At 34.8% G+C, this 17,322-nt stretch overlaps 2 protein-coding genes and 1 long non-coding RNA gene across 4 annotated transcripts; 2 read left to right on the top strand and 1 right to left on the bottom strand.

The window, feature by feature from the left end:
* Positions 1–4,207: 4,207 nt before the first annotated feature.
* On the bottom strand, positions 4,208–5,031 carry LOC118433719. Its single transcript, XR_004833538.1, has 3 exons — positions 4,574–5,031; positions 4,455–4,505; positions 4,208–4,355 (listed from the first exon to the last, which is right to left on the bottom strand). It is a non-coding gene; the product is annotated as an uncharacterized LOC118433719 (long non-coding RNA).
* Positions 5,032–5,481: 450 nt separating this feature from the next.
* LOC110862908 lies at positions 5,482–10,738 on the top strand. The gene is made up of 3 exons (XM_022112118.2): positions 5,482–6,032; positions 7,556–7,900; positions 8,716–10,738. The coding sequence occupies exons 1-3, from the start codon at positions 5,564–5,566 to the stop codon at positions 9,132–9,134; spliced, it is 1,233 nt and encodes a 410-aa protein (XP_021967810.1). The 5' UTR covers positions 5,482–5,563; the 3' UTR covers positions 9,135–10,738.
* Positions 10,739–14,524: 3,786 nt separating this feature from the next.
* Positions 14,525–16,629, top strand: LOC118433718. 2 transcript variants are annotated; one of them, XM_035845939.1, is made up of 5 exons: positions 14,525–14,839; positions 15,134–15,277; positions 15,500–16,113; positions 16,189–16,414; positions 16,500–16,629. In XM_035845939.1, the coding sequence occupies exons 1-5, from the start codon at positions 14,602–14,604 to the stop codon at positions 16,511–16,513; spliced, it is 1,236 nt and encodes a 411-aa protein (XP_035701832.1). In that variant the 5' UTR covers positions 14,525–14,601; the 3' UTR covers positions 16,514–16,629. The 2 variants fall into 2 exon arrangements, with proteins under 2 accessions (XP_035701832.1, XP_035701831.1); XM_035845938.1 differs by having other exon boundaries at positions 16,189–16,615.
* Positions 16,630–17,322: the final 693 nt, after the last annotated feature.

Here is a 17,322-nt window from a genome sequence, read left to right as displayed (position 1 = left end):
CGAACACGGCTGGGAAAATAACGAGTCCAATTTACTGTACTTATGTCCAACTAAATAAATCTCATTATTATCATTGTCTTGAAGAATGTTAAGAATCCGAAACACTGCACATTCACGTATTAAAACGAAAGTATCGCGGCGAAGCCTACAATTAATTGTATAATTCGGTGTAATTAATACGTGATACTGAGTAAAATTTCCAGAAGATTCTTCTAGAAGTGGTCCATTGTTGTGCTGTGAGGATGGCCCGTTTATTTGAATGTTTCGCGCCTCCAATTTTAGTTCCCTCTCCAATAATCTTTGTTTCAGTTGCTCCAGTGGCAAATTGGGCGTCCTAACTAATTTTCTTAACTGTCCAAGTTCATTTTCAAATTTGAATGCGCTAAATCTGTCCAACACACCAAAATTTTTCACGTCTTTCGCTAAATGAATGAGACCGTGAATGTTTTAAGACACCTGTTCTTCTCCATATAGGATTTTGAAGGCTTGGACAAAGTAAATTAGTAATGACTTTGCATAATTGTTAAGGGAAATATGTAATGTTTCAGAACACAATATTCTAATCGCAATGGATAAACTTAAAGTAAATTGTAATTTTCGTCACTTATAATATTTTCAATGCCACGGGGCCACAATAAAGTAAAAAGTATCGCAGTTCCGTTGCCTTCCATTTGTCAACTTCTTCTAACGATCGTGGTTGACGAGAAAATTCAGATGAAGTAAATTTTTTGAATACTTTTAATTTTGCTGAGATTTGAGATATCTGGAAAGCTGACAATTTTTGACGCTTTGGTTTACCCTTTATCCACAGTTTTAAAAGTTTTTTGACTACCCCTAAACAGACTAAGTGCATGTAGTCGATAGGGAATGAATTAATCATGTGCAATCCATCTATCTTCGTTAATTCCGTTGTTCCAATATGATGGTCTTCGTCATTTTGTTGGCGAAATTGTAAATCAGTTCTCAGTTCTTTGTTAATTTCGAAAAAACTCATACGGCGATTTATACTCCTTCCAACCACGCAGCACTTATCACAACCATGGTAGCCATTGTGCCCTTTAATTGCCTTCACGAACGACTTGGCCGGCGCGTCGCAAACAAAACACTGTATTTTAAATTTGTCTTTTGTTGCAATTTGTTCTGCATTGACATCCGTAACTAATTTTTGAAGGTATAAGTTGACATTCTCTGGTTTTTTTATTTCCACTATAAACTCCAATCACAAATGGATTGAAATTTAATCCAGCAAAATATCCCAGTATCGGCCAAAATGATAATGAACAACTTTTGAAAACTTGAAGACCATCAATATTGATTTGAAGGGGGATTGAATTTAATGTCGGGTGTAGCTTTGTGACCTGCTGAGTATATGTCTTTAATCCAAAATGCACATATTCTCCAGGGACAACTGTTTCTGTAGGGGCGTTAACTTCACGGGCTTGATAAGAGTTCTGCTGTCTGACGGAAACGTTTTAAAGCAATCATGGGTACCTAAGATTTTTAGAAGTCCAGTTAACTGACTGTGATTAATTGAATAGGCAAAGGCCCAAGATTTTATGCTTTCTAGGATTTCAGTAGAGGATGAGGTCACTTTTTCACAATTTTTATAATCACTTTCATCATCACAATCTGAAAATTGGATGGAATTGTCACTAGAACTTGTGGAATTACTACAACTTTCCTCGTAATTATCGATTCCCTCCTCGGGCGAACTATTTATTAACTGATCTGGTTCGTGTAACTGACTACTTGATTGATAAGTTATACCAACAGATATTTCGTTAGTTTCTTTTTTTGCAAGTTGTTGTAATCGCTTTTTACCTACTATACTTTTTCTCATTTTATTTGTAGAAAAATACTATAAAAATTACCTTTTAACAAAATTTGACGTCCACGCTGCTACAATCCAACATGCACTAGTTGAATATTGCGGTTCAGTTTCGACTTGGATCATATCCGATTTATATCATATTTCGTGATATGGCAATGATATCAAATTCTGATGTCGATACGATATCATATAGACATCGCATAGTGATGTCGTTTTTAAATCATCTAAATGACATGCTGGAGATATGATGACGTCATCACTGATGTCGTTCCGATATCAATATGACATTCTATTTCTGATATCAGGCAATATCGTAGAATGATCTTGTTCTGATATCAGATTGATGTGGAATGTTGCATGGGTATATATCTTAAATATTAATTAATAACGGACGAAAAATTTCCATGTAATACCTTATTTCGAAAGACTAATGGCTTATTTGTATTAAGACAAATTTAAAAAAAGTTCCGAATGAACATAATTACAAAAGAATAAGGACGATTACATACGATCGTAATTTACGAATTATATATCCATTCACTAATGGATTAACATCCTGGATGGGAAGAGTTGAGGAAATTTTGTGCAACCAAGAAAATTATAATTTTAACCACTTAAAGGTTAACCTATATACACTTTTAGCAAAATTGTGTTAATCGTCACCGAATGTAGTATATACTTGACGCCACAAAATTGTGATAATGTATAACACCGAATGGAGTTCTTTTGCACAAGCTAGTGACAATGTGTCACAATGTGGGGAAAGATAATCTCCATACGGGGAAAACATTATCACAATTTGGTGGAGTCAAGTATGCACTACATCTTTACACAACTTTGCTAAGAGTGTAGATATAAATTGGATACCTAATTTAAGTAATTAGATACCTAGATATTTGACTACTAAATACTTAAAAAAATTCTACAAAGTTACACAGATATTTCTTCGGTTTAGTAATTACAGCGGATTTGGCTCCATGTCGTACGTAGTAAAATTTAGAAAATTTATGATATAAACTTTACTAGGTGGACTTAGTGTCTATCTAATGGAGGGGAAGAATGGAAATAGAGCAATTAAGGTGTATGTTTGGAACTTTTATTTAAATGCTTCACACGAATATTTAGATAATTTTCCTTAACTGGATTTTTGGTGTTGTCCTAATAGGAAAAAGATATGTAGGATATATAGTAATTGGCATTTCTATGGACTTATTTAAATATTTGCATTCCTATGGATTTAATTGAACACAACATAGTGTCGTGAGGAAAATATTTAAAAATTGTTAAAAACCGAAGAAAACTAAGAAGAAACACTTTCCGGTTTTCCACACACCGTTGTGTTCCAGCGTCGATTTTAGAAAGAAGGACCGTGTTCAAGAAACATTTAAACCAAAATTTGGGCAAAAGTGCTGCAAAACCCAGGGGTGGATACTGTCTTCTTTTTTTGGATATTGGAAAACACAAAATGAAAATTTACATCAAAATAAGTGGAATATCAGACTAGTTTTTAAATTACGTTAAATGTTTATTTGGACTTATTGGAGAAACTGTGTTGGAAATTAATCTATTTCATATCTACATGTTTGTCGATTAGCCTAGGAGATATGTTAAATTTTTGGTCAAAAAGGTTGAGCCAGAAGATATTTTAATGTGACAGGTTTACAAGTAAAATAGTTTCTCGACAACACCATTAAGTGATATAAATTTATGTATGTAAAATAAAACTCTGAAATTATAACGCTTATTTTGAACCAGCAATATTTAGTGTTTGTAAATCTATGTGTATAGGTAGCGATAACATTGCTCATGGTATTTGGAAGAAATTAAACTTTTCGTGTGACATTCAAAAATCGTAAAAATGTTGATAATTATCATTATGATAATTACCTTTTATCTGTTACACCTTCGCTCACCAAGGCAACGATTTCCTTACCAAGTAGGAAGAGGACGTATGGGGGGATTTAGGGGGCCTAAGGGATTGAACAGAAAGAAACGTGACTGACTCTAAGAGGTAACACCCTTCGCGGAAAAGCTAGATAGAAGAGATTAATTTTTTAGCCGGGAATTTTATTTATAATAAACCATACATTTTGACAAGTGAAGTTCTTAAGGATTTTACAAAGTGAGAGGAAAATGTGTAAAAATTAGATTTCATGCTACACTGATTGCGTTTGGAAAACGATGCGAAAATCTAATATTTCATGAAATTATTTAAATAAATGGTTTACAAAGGAGTTAATTTTTACTCAAAAAATTGAATTCGGAATTTTTTAAAAATTTTGTTACGTAATGAGTAATATCCAATTTTGGAAACTGATAAACAATGACAATTAAATAAATTATAGAGAAAATCATATTTTTGTCTATATTCTTTTGAAGGGTATAATTGTTCCTCATGATGAGTAAATATTAAGTCTAAATAAACATATGTAAATTCATCAATCCATGCAAAATGTTTGTTTTTAAATACCCATACAAAAGGAATACTCCACTCTTGATTAATTTCCTGGCAATCCAGCATCTCCTTGGATAGCAACAGCGAACACATACATATTATTCATATTTAAACAAATATTCGTCACTTGAAAGTACATATTTACATAAGCATAAAAAAAATTCTTACCTGGCCGGTTGCATTTTCTCGATGAACTTATTTCGCGACGACCCCGGCTATCTGTTTATTTATTTATTGATACAACTGACACCCTCATATGAGATAAGTTACGTCACAGGAATACTTACAGGTTACATGGATAATATTAATTAGTTTAAGATCTGCTCTCTGTTTGTTATCCTATTACATTTGTGCTTCTGCACTCTTAGAAGTGTGGTTACGATTATAACCAAAGAGTAGACGAATATGACTCTACCGCCATGGTGATAAATTTACAACTGATTGGTTATAAATTTGAAACCGACTGGTTACAAATATTGCCGGTTTGGTGACAATTATAACGAATCTGGTGATAATGGTAACCAGTCGGTGGTAAATTTATCACCATATCGGTAGTGTCATATTCGTCTACAAATCCTAATAATATTTCTGTGAGTGTGGTTACTGGACTTAGGTTGCACATATTCAAAATACAAGATTATAAAAGTACGAGTCTACGAAGAATGGGCCTGGCGAAAAAGGAACCTTTTTTGCAAGGCCCCTTCTTCCTCGCTCCTTCTTCCCCCACCCATTATTTGTAGGGGAACCTATGAGCGAACATCATCGTCACTCCTATATCCCACTTGCAACAAAATGACTGAAATATTATCCATTGCATAACAAACTCAACAGAAAGCATTTATAGTATACATATAATATTTCTGTGGAAATATATCATCAGAAGATCACAGCATTACGTGTATTTATCTACTACCCAATCCATACTGTCTAGCCAAGATAAGTCCTGCACTGCTAAAAGTAGAAAGATAAAAAGGGTATATTTAGCAAAACTCTTGCTTGATCAAGGACAACATACATGGCAATCACACGCTCTCTTTATTTCTACTTTACTAAAAGTTACGTAAAGTTGAACAAATCAGTTATGCAAGGTTTTACTCGGATTGCTTCGTTATGCAACTGCATCCCGTTTGATTAAAACTGATACACAGTATATGCAAAAATTTAGTTTGATGCATATATCCCATTTATGCAGTTTAATCCCAGACCCTACTGGGAACAGATCTCACAAGTTTAATCAAAGACATTTTTATCAGTTAGTTTCTTATTTAAATAACATTATGCAATCCTCACACAGGAAAATATTTACCTTCACACTTTCAATTTTTGTGGTCATTTTAACCCTCGGATTATCAAAAGGATCTTTTAATCAGGAATCCCAAACCATCCAAATTCTGAGCCATCCCTTATTAACATTAGCAGAAGCACACGATTACGATGTTTCCACGTGCAAACCCGTAATTTACAACGCTCCAGGTGGATACGTTAATGGGATAAAGAATAGGGGAATCTGTGTAAATATTTATCCAGCTGATAATTGTACCGGTTGGTTTACTCGGTTAACCTACGGAGAACATTCTGGCGCTTATCTGCCTCAAACTTATCGTTGGGACGGGGAGGACTTGATGAACCGAACATTGCAAATTGCCTCTGTTGGACCTTGCTTTGATAAATGTGACGCCCGAAATTGGCAGGACGATCGGAGAGAAGCGGTCAAGGTCACGTTATATGATGACTATGGATTCCAAGGTGAGCAGAAAGTGTGTAAAGTTATATTAATAACGAAGCCATTACTAGACGGTTGATTATGTAATAACTGGAGAAAATCATTGCTTCAATTTATATTACCCGGGTTTATAACAATTTCCTTTCAAAATTCGAATAGATCAAAATTGTCCTAATTTAAATATTGATAAATATTTTGATAGTAGTCCTTATTTGGTAGTCCTATAAACAGCCAATTTATGTATGCATCACTCTGTTCCTCGCCAAATCCGGAATCTAACCTCATTTTACGAAATTATGTATTATGGTATATTTTTTTTTAATTACACCTTTTTTAACCTGCTGAAAATTCAAATTACCAGTGCTCCGTCTGTTTTCGAAAGATTTCAAAATTTTTAATGGTTCTGAAAACCATAAACAATGTCCCACATAAGGTTCGGAGGTGTTTAGCATAGTGTAGTGGGTCAATGTGGCGGTATATTTAAAAATGAGATAATTTTTTTGAAAGCCTGTCCAATTCCAGTCAAAATAAGCTCAAGTCAAAAATTGCGAAAAAAATGGTGCCAAAATGCCAGCACGTTTACCAAAGCATGTCAGAAACGAGTTAGTACAGTACTATTTTTTTGATGCAAAAATGACCAAAAGTGCAATGGTTGAATGTTTCAAAAACAAAAAAATTTCTAAAGCTTGCATATATAGACTTTTAGAACATTAGGACGATCATAAAATTTTTGAATTTCATCCAAATTATGGTAAGGTGTTCGCAAAATTTCAAAAAAAGAAAGTATATAAAATCAGAAAAGTTCATGAAGGTTCGTGAGGCTAAACTAATCAAAATTTCAAAATCAAGTGGGTCAAAAATAAAACTTCAATACCTACGGTGAAGATCTTTACGAAGAAGAAAGTCTCCAAATATAGAAACGGTCAAGGTTTCAGGGCTACGAATAACTGCCTCAGAAACTTGGAATTTTGGAATTTTTGGAGTTTTCCCAAAAGAAAGACAATGATCCTAATGTAACACAAGCTCGTGGGATCGGAAAATTTTGGGCTATTATGAAAAGTAGATATTTAAAGATTACTCATCAACCGCAAGATTTGGGTCAATTCAAACGTGGGTATAAAAAATTTTTAAGATCAATTCCAAAAGAAACTGTAGTGGCTCGTTTCTGACATGCTTTGGTAAAGGAACTGGCATTTTGGTGCAAATTTTTTGTCAATTTTTGGCTTAGGATAATTTTTACTGAAATTGGACAGGCTTTCAGAAAATCTTATATTTTTTACATATACCGGCACACTGACGCACTACAGTATGCTAAACAACTCCGAACCTTATGGGTGACATAGTTTACATAGACGACTATGTAGAAAAAGTTTCAGATTTTAAAAATACGACCACACTCCCTAGAAAATATTTAATGAATTCTGACAAAACATTAAAAAAATTATCTAAATTTAAAAAAGTCTACTATACTCGAGCCCTTTGAATAAGACAACTTTTACGAACATATTCATTGAGGTCTGCCCTCCAATAATTCTCACCTTTCCAGGTAACGCCACCAATATCAATGTAGACAGCGACGAGTGTATCTTAATCCCACCACCGAGCGGCCGCTTGCTCTCCATGAAGATAAGTGGAGATCGCAATTGTTGTATCGAACTCCATTCTGCGCCCAACTGTGGCGAAGAGTTCACCCAGTTTCGCCCAGATTATCCGGAACTGCGCACAATGTACTTTTGGAATTTGGGTGCCAAGGATACCTACGCCGCACATGCAAGAGCGGTATCAAGGTGTGGACAATTCTGTGATAAATCTGTTCCTGAAATCAACCCAGAGAGTGGAACGAGTCCTGGAAAAAAAGTTGTAACATTTTATTCTCATCCCGGATATTACGGTATTTTTTAAATAAATGCTATACATGAATGATTCCCACAAATTGAAATTGATTACACTTTAATATGTAATTAGTTCTGTGACACAAAAAGTTTAGGTTTTCAAATTGAACATTTTTTACTCGTCTAAAATGACGGGTAAGATAACCTGTGGTGGAAGACTTACTTCCAAAAATTGTTACTTAGGTATCAGGAGGAAATACGTTCGTAACAGCTTAGGTTAGTGATATCTTTAACTCTTAAGGGGGCAGTTTAAGTAAGATTTCCCCCCGTCTCATTTTATCCCTACGGTCATGTTCTCTTATGGCAAACTTATAATGAATAGGGCGTCCTGAATCTTTAACGAAATTTAAATGTTATTTTTTTTTTAAATTCTATATTTTTAACTCTACAACTCTATGGGACCAGAATTTCGAAAAAAAATTTCTTCTTGTAAAATTTAACGCTCATTTGAGGAAGGATTTTTTTTCGAAATTCTGGTCCCATAGAGTTGTAGAGTTAAAAATATAGAATTAAAAAAAAATAACATTTAAATTTCGTCAAGGATTCAGAGCGAACTATTTATTTTAAGTTTGTCATAAGAGAACATGACAGTAGGGGTAAAATGAGACGGGGGGAATCGTCACGTATGTACTCCCTTGACCCGCAACTCACTCTTGTTAGGACAAGCGAGACATTACATTTACTTGACGTTAGGTACACAATGATTACCGGGAATTTTTTAATCATATTTTTATCCTATAATTTCTTTCTTTTTAGACATAATAATAAACCCTTCGAAAAGACTGCATAAACTAAAACATTTTATTTTTTTCAGGCCACTCCCTAAATCTAGATGTCACCAATGGCTGCGTAACATTTGAAAACGAGAAGACCTACCTGTCAGTCCGAACCTATGGACAGTGCGTCATTCTCTACGAAGAAGAGAATTGTAAAGAAAAACAGGGTTCTTATTCCCTACAATCGGAAGGAAAACCAAGGGAATATTTTATCCAAAAACTTCTCTCTCAGACGGTTCCAATCTATCCGAAATCCATCCAACTATGTCCTGAGGGGACCGGCCTTGGCGACATTTCCTTCACGATACCTATATTGACCTTAATTTTGTTATGTATCGTGGCCTTCTTGCTTCTCGTTTTTACCGCAATCCTGGCAGCGTTTGTTTCTAAACGGTGTCAAAGTAGTGGATATAGAAGAAATGAAGCGCTTAGTGTAGCGTGTAAATCGGAATCTTGAGATTTGCTGTATTTTGACTTAACAATTAATTAATTAAAGCATTTCCCTGCCTAGTATGTACAAATAATTCGTAAATATAAATTTATCCCTCAGGGGTGCAATCCACCCTTGAGATAATTCATTAAGAATGCAATTATTAGTGGAAGATTTGTAGTTCTACCTGGAGTTAGATATGTAAGTTTATTATTCACAGATAGTAAACTAAATTTTCAACTAAAATTAGTACGTAAGTAAAGTTAGTAAATTTTGACTTTCGAAAGGTTACGGAAACAGAACTGAAGCAGATATTTCATTTTACATGTCATTTGCTGGTATGAAACTTGAGTTGAAAAATAACCATTAATGACCTGTCGTGGGCAGAGCAAGGCTACACTGAACTTTTTTTGCATACATTGATCTTCATTATTCACATATTTGTAATACACAATTTATTATGTGCACTCAATTCTGTAAGTATTTATTTATTTATAAGTAATCTCTTACTGCTACATACACCCTCTTTAACTACTCACTTCTCCAAATCTCACTCCCGCTACAAAACTCATCCACGCCGGGTAAACTGCCTCCCAAAAAAGGTGGAAGATTTCAAACATCAAACCTCTCCCGAAATATCGCCATCCATTCTGTAGAATCCGTTCCAAATACAAACATATTTTCCAACGTCTCCTTTTCGCAGAATGCTTTGTACAGCTTCACCAACAATTCATAACTCCTCGAGGCATTAATTACAAAAACTTTTCCTTGTCCAGGATAATTCGCCTCTGTAAGTTTCCCTTGCCTGTTTATGAATCGATGCAGGCTTCGAGATAATAATTATCGGTAGGAATAACTGCAAAAAAATTCATAATGTACACCCTTAAAAATAAAATATTAGTGTCCCATTTCAAGTTTATGGTAAGCAGAAGCAGACAGGGGCGAAGGATAGAAGGGTCCAATAATCAAGAATGTCAAAAAATTTAAACTTCGGCATAATTTAGGAAATATTATTAGAAAATTGTTCTTCCTATAAAATTTTTCGACATCTTACCAAAACATTTTGAAAATTTTGAAATCGAAAAAAATCATAGGAAAAACAATTTTCTAAATTATGCACTCTAAAAAGACCTGTAGAAAACTTACTCAGGGTTGGGTAAAATTGTGATGGAAACAACAGTTGGGCAAAATTTACTCAACATTTAGTAAAATTTAAACAACGTTTCGTATTAATTGGGCAACTTTTGGCAAATTTTAACCAACTGTTGTTTCCATCACCAACTTACCCAACCTTGAGTAAATTTGTAAATTAATAAAGTTTTTCAGAGTGTGCCGAAGTTTCCATTTTTTTACTTTCTTCATAATTCTACACACAAAAAAAGAGTAATAATCATTACTATTTGGAATGACTATGGTGCTCTACAACGTCGGGTAAAGTTTATCACAAAAATTGTAATAATAAATTCTACGAAATTCAAAAAGATTTCAAAATTTTAAACGGCTCTGAAAAGCTTAGACGAGGGTGAAAATTTTATAATTTCCGGATTTTAAAATTTGACCTCACCCCCAACACAATGTGTGGTATGAATAAAGTATACGAAAATGAATTCTGACAAAAACATTAAAAAGAGTCCAATTTTTAAAAGTCTATCATAAATATTCCTCTAGTGAAATGCATTTAAATACATACGGAGATCAGGCGAATTTCCTAAAGTTAAGATGTGGTTACTGAGCTGATTCATAATGCACATGTATGTATCTGTAGAACATGAAGAAGGTGAAAATGAATCTATGTGGTGGGCAATTCTGATTAATGCACCATCCAAACCAGTCCATGCGACGAGTTGCTAACAAAATCAGACACACAATTTCCTTCAGATTGTACACATGTGGAAAAAATTGTGCTATGGGATGGTAGACCTGCAACTAGATGTACCTAATCCAGATAGAATTTAGTTCCTATAAAAATTTGCCAATATTGTTTTTACTGTAAATGTATTGCATAAAATTGACCAAACATTTTCTGCATAACGTATCTTCCCTTGATTTATATTTCTGTACGGATACAAGTGATTTATTTTAGCCCAGATATTAGTAAAATTATAATCTTTAAACAACTTACTTAATTAAATAAACATTATATTAAATATATATTTGTGCTACGCAGGGCCAACCATTTATCAGCGTTACTTCCGCAAACTGGAGTTAATAAAGAATTGCTCTTAAACCACTTCAAAATTATCCTAATTTGTATTTTAACTCCAGTTCGGTAACTGCTATTAATTGTATAGAATCATTTTTATAATTAGTCGTCTTTTGTTTATGTTAATCTCATGACCTAAAAAATTACAAGAGGATCTTCTAAATAATTCCTATCTCCAAATCTCACTGTCATTACAATAAGCGTCACAGCCTTCCAAAATTCCTCCCAAACAGGGAGGAAGTAAGCCATCACGAAACCTATCTTTAAAAACGGGCCTCCATTTTTCACTATTCGTCCCAAATAGTGACACCTTTTCCATCGTCTCGGTTGGAAAGATTGCTCTAAATATTGCAAACAGCCACTCACACCCTCTCGTCGCGTTTATAACGTAAACATGGCATTTCGGGATAGTTGGCCACCAAAATTTTCCCATAGTTGGTAAGACAGCGGTAATAAGTGGGAGAGAGAAGCTGCATGTATTTAAACCTGGAAATAAAAGATACACCATGATCAAATTAACCAACATTTGTGGATCCTAATCTACACCGGGGTTGCAGGAATCTCATCTCATTGAGAAATAATAAGATTGATGAGTAATATGAGAAATAGTGAGATTTATGGGCGCCATCTAGCGGACAACGTAATGCACTACTAATAAAACTTTACCACTAGATGGCGCCACAAATCTCACTATTTCTCATTTATCTCACTAAGGCCCAAATGAGATGATTGATATAAATCATTAAATCTGCTTATATCTCACTTGGTGATATATATCACTGGCAACCCTGAATTACATAAACGCACTCATCCATGTCTGCAATGTATACCGCCATTTTCCTCGAATTTGTGCAATCCTCTCTTATCTTTGATAAGGCACGTTCCACTTGAAACACTAAATATTGTATCATCAATTTCTCCCCGAACTGTTCAACACACTTGGTCACATCTCCTTTTCCAGGGATAGAAAAAAATGTCGGGTATCCATCCTTATCAAGGCCGAGATAAGCTTCGGGACACGTTTCGAAAAATAGATTAGGGAAATCGTCACTCTTAAGGGAACCAGGGTGATATTCTTTTCGCCATTTGAGACAATTTATCAGCATTTGAGATGCTTCGACCGGGTTGAAATTCCTGGCGTGTAGAAATTTTAACAAATACCAATCCTCTTTTTGCCAATCTGACTCGGTAAGCCGACATAAATCTGGGTTCACCAGGGTTCTAAATTCCTGTAATATCTTGGTATGGTTTTCTTTAGAGATTTGGAGCGACATGTTAATTCTACCAGAGATGTGTGAAAATATACGCGTAAGAAAGAGCTAACTCAAATTTTAAGACGATTATAATTTTTTTGCCAGCAATAAGATCATTTACCATGCAAGAGCATACCATGAATTAACTAGGTCTGGGAAGTAATAACGAGTTCAGGAGAATCTAACTTAGGCCTTTCTATTTTTATGTAGCATCATTTTATCTATTCCAGTATCAAGAACTTTACATTCTTTCGAAGGCCAAAATCCATTTCGCATGAACATGATAGTACCTAGACGTCAACAATCTGTACAGCCTTGGAAAATCTGTAAAATAAAATCTAGACATGTCTGGAGAAGTGACACACCATTTCTTAGCATAAACTTAGCGTAAAAACCAACTTTATAATTAAACTACTCTCAGGTACATACTGGTCTACATATTGGCATATCTAATTATTGATTGAATTACTGGCCCCAGTGTGATCGTTAACCTAAACTTAAGCATAAACCGTCGCCCAGCCCTCCGCACCCAATGAGATTGAGATAGTTAAACCCAAAAACGTAATCTAGCGGCAGTTTGGTTTGTATAAAATTTTACTCAACAGTTGTGTCATCCCCTTTTTTGTCCAACCTTTATGAATTTTGTCTTTTCTTTCTCAGAGTGAATTTATTAAAATTAAGGTAATTAAAGTTTAAGTTATACTTATTTTTGTTGCATGCCGGCCGTCCATTAATGGAGGAAACTTTTATCTCGTTGTACGGTAGCAGAAAACAATTTTTTTATAAATTTGCAGAGAAGTTGCAACCTTCACTCTATACATATCTTTCTCCATATCCATACTGTTTCGGTACAATTCACGGAAAAGTCCCAGCAAAACATTTATATTCTTGCACAGTAAGAACTGCTAAGACTAAGATTGCCATAATGTTTGGCAAAAAGTTGATTAAGTAATGATGTGAACATCTTATATTAGATATATTCTAGGATATCAAGGTATTTTACGACTTAGTTATTAAGAGTTCACCATGGAGTTATTGAGACGTAAATTATTGCTTAATAAATCCTGTCCTAGGGATAAGATAATGCCGCAAGCTGAGACAACATATTTTTCGCTAAACTTACTTTCACCTTCTGCTAAATTTCTCAAGCAATTCATATATTTTTAATGCAATGTAAACTTTGCATCCCATTAATGGGGAGATCCATTAATGATGTCGCGCAAAAAATGGGATTTTTACACCCCTCCTCCTCTTGTCACAACCTTGTCACCATATATCCATAAACCCCCACACCCCTCTTGTCACGTCGCGAAATTAAATGTTAAACAATATTAATTAATGAGACCGATGAACAAAAAATCAGCATATTTTTTTCACTTGCAATAAAATTACTGAAAGGATTATGTTATGAATTCGTATCATACAAAATAAAATATTCCTCCCATAGAACCTAACGGCTTCAGGAATTAAGTATAATTCACAATTTGATGAAAGTGACGGACAACAGCAACTCTATCTAGCCTATGACATCATTAATGGACCTCTCCTAAGCAGTAGAATGTGAATGTACTTCCATTAATGTTGCTATTATGAACCACGTTGTTGTATTAGATTGGAGACTAGGACTTTACCGTTCAATTACAACTTAACAAATCGAAACACTTTACCCGCTTGATTATCCTTTTATTCTTTAAAGTTGACAAAAATAGAAACTAAGGTCGCCTAAGAAAACAAGTCGAAAATGTGTTAAAAGACAAATTTTCTGTCTCCCCTGCTTACTCGTATTCATATTAATTTATATACTTCTACACAAAATTTCCTGCTCAAACCCGGGTTTCCAAGTGATAGCTTACTCACCTGGGTATGCGTGGTACGCATTGCGTTAAGTAACCAGTCTGTTTACTTAGGCTTCCCCATAAACCTGAACACATTGATTTCTTACTCATATGAGAAAACCAGATGTTCAATTCTCACCAGGATAGAGAATCTATCAGGATTTTAACTTGTGCAAAAATACATACCCCTAAAACTAATAATAATGGAGTGTGGCGTTACCGACGGAGTTCCTGTTGCTGGCTCATCTAGTGGGACACATAGAAATATCGCAAACTCACCTGATAGCAAGACTACGAATGGGCTGCATTGTATTTTTTCGCACATTTCCTTACCGTACGGTCCAGGAGAAAATGGGATTTGCGGAAAATTACATATCACTCATCAACTTGGGGATTCTGTCCATAAAATTGGACGAAAATCAGATAATTGGCCAGATTACGGTAAACTATTCATTAAATTTGGTACAAGGAGAACTTTTTTGCTTAAAATTTATTAAGATTATAGTCAGAAATCTTGTGTAATTCCTCTATTTCGGTATATTATTCCCATTAAATCTGCTAGGGTAATATGTAGAAATAACTTTTATTCAGGGAATTCAGGAAACTCAAAAATATTATTAATATGTGTTCTGAATTCCGGGGGATAAGCAGTGTCTTGCGTTCTAATGTGTAATAAATTCTCTACGTATCCATCCAATATTTGGGAATTAACTGTGAAAATATTTTCAAATTTAGCACTCATAGTTGAACTTCATGGATACTTGAAAAAAGGATACGGACAAAGTTGTCGCACCTTTTTGAGGGAACTTGTCCCAGATGAAGATTCCGAATTTATTTGTCACTCGAAAATTTTTGTCTTGCTTTCTGGAGAAGAAAAAGGTAAGATTCAGCTGCAATGGGGATCCTTATGGTGGCTCCGTATTGTTGTCATTGAGTGTAGTAAAAAATCATGTGGTAATTATTGTGTTAATTTTTGATTGTAATTTTGATAATTGATTTTTCATTTGGAATATTTTGATTACACGGATAAGTCATTAATACCCCTAATAATACTACTATCCTTACAAAATTTGTTTGATCAACACCAAATTACATTTACAGGAATCAAAAAGGGAGCTAATTTAAAAGAATGTCAATCCTCAGTTCTGCCCCGAAATTCAGTATCATTCAAACTTAAACTTCCGGAAAATCATGACCAGCTACCATCTAGTATTGGCTTTTGGTTTCGGGTGGAATATTTTTTAGTTGCATACCTCCGAACGAATGACGGCTATGTACAAGTCGACACCAAACCATTACCCGGGTATCACGGGCATAATTTGGTATCGATTCAAAATGAGTGCGAGACAATTATTTGGACCTCGGTTACCAAAGAATTTACTCTAGTTTTCACCTCGCCTCGGAAATATTACCTGATTGGTAGTAAACAAGGACTACCTTTCAATGTGACCCTTACATTTGCGCGCCAAGTCGGACCGGAAATCTCCATCCAATGTTGGGTCGCTCTGATCGAAAAAATCTCCATAGGAGAAGCGAAACCAATAGAAAGGGTGCTTGACACGAAAACTCAATCAAAACACGTTCCTGGATTAAGTTTGACATTTCGCGGAAAATTCCTCGACCCCGAGAACAAGGTTGGGTGTGAAGATAAATGGTTGTCGGCTTCGTTCAATCCGTCTGGAGATGGCCAACTGAAAATCCAGCATTACTTAAGAGTATGGATTACAGATATAACTTCCGGTTTAATTATTGCGGAAGTTGAAATATTTTTGTAAATATTTTGTTTACAGTTCAGGATCTTCTTTGGCGAGGGGTGTTTTGACTTAGGAAAAGTTCGAGGAGAAGTGGAAATATTTATCGGGACTGGAAGAGTTGTGGGTGGTCAAGGGAGGGTCATATCACGAGGTTTTCTTTCCAGAATGCGGTCACAGTCCGTGTCATCCCTCCTGTCACTCTTTCCACCGTCATACTCTCGAACTGGGAGTCGCCGAGGTTCCGTAATGTCGCTAGAAACATGTCAGTTGACAAAGAATCTTAATACTTTAGATATACATTATGAAAGCGTTTTGGTGGAGAATTAATACAGATTTTGTTTGTCCAGTGCCTCCACATTAGGAGGATTTGCGTATTAAAGATAAAGTGGGGGATGCGATTTAATTTGGGTGAAGAGTTTAGGTTAAGTTTAGAACCTACCAATCGTAACGACATTTGACCCATCATTTTGTACAAATGTCTGCATTATTAAGTTATAATTTTACTTTCATGTGGTAGTACAAAATTTGTTGTCAGAAAGTCTGAAAAACTGTTTGTACAAATTCTTAATGTATCTTCTACAATTTTTATATAAAAAATAAATCATTCAACCAAATATTTGTTTAAAAGTTGTTGATTTTTTGACATACATATTGAAATTTTTGACAGGACTTGAATGCTTTGCAACATAGAGGATACTCCATGCCGAAAAATTGCTACAATAACATAGAGCCTGCTTCGGAATAAATATACACAAATGAGAATTAAGAATATGGTTGGAAAATATTTTTTATTGAAATATGTAAATAAACCAAAAATATTCGCTTACCGTAAGCCTTTATAGTGTTTAGTGGGTACAGCGTCCAATTATTTGTATTTGGAGGCTCTCCTTTGATAACAGCCTGGCTTAACTTCCTATTATCCTTCCAGTACGGTGGCCAGTAAGAGTAGTTCTTCTCGTTAAAATTTTGAATCCATTCTTTGCTTACTATTGCAACACTCAGATCATGAACAAAGTCAACTGGAACAAATCGTAATAAGTACTCCCCCGAAGAATTCATTTTTCATTAAGTGTTAATAATGTCGCGGCGGGATAAAAACAGTTTTATCACCAACTGGAAAACTCACGCACTTTCTCTTTATTGCATCTACACGCACGCTGATTATTTCCT

The sequence above is a fragment of the Folsomia candida genome, unplaced genomic scaffold (assembly GCF_002217175.1).
Source record: "Folsomia candida strain VU population unplaced genomic scaffold, ASM221717v1 Fcan01_Sc077, whole genome shotgun sequence".
In the NCBI taxonomy this organism is placed as follows: domain Eukaryota; kingdom Metazoa; phylum Arthropoda; class Collembola; order Entomobryomorpha; family Isotomidae; genus Folsomia; species Folsomia candida.
This window is presented reverse-complemented; position numbering and strand designations above follow the sequence as displayed.

Excerpts from the sequence above, each read along its gene's own strand:
- LOC110862908 (XM_022112118.2), top strand. The coding sequence starts at position 5,564 with ATGCAATCCTCACACAGGAAAATATTTACCTTCACACTTTCAATTTTT. Across the intron at positions 6,033-7,555 it reads TGATGACTATGGATTCCAAG|GTAACGCCACCAATATCAAT; the intron begins GTGAGCAGAAAG and ends TCACCTTTCCAG. Across the intron at positions 7,901-8,715 it reads TTCTCATCCCGGATATTACG|GCCACTCCCTAAATCTAGAT; the intron begins GTATTTTTTAAA and ends TATTTTTTTCAG.
- LOC118433718 (XM_035845938.1), top strand. The coding sequence starts at position 14,602 with ATGGAGTGTGGCGTTACCGACGGAGTTCCTGTTGCTGGCTCATCTAGT. Across the intron at positions 14,840-15,133 it reads AGATAATTGGCCAGATTACG|CACTCATAGTTGAACTTCAT; the intron begins GTAAACTATTCA and ends TTTCAAATTTAG. Across the intron at positions 16,114-16,188 it reads AAATCCAGCATTACTTAAGA|TTCAGGATCTTCTTTGGCGA; the intron begins GTATGGATTACA and ends TTTTGTTTACAG.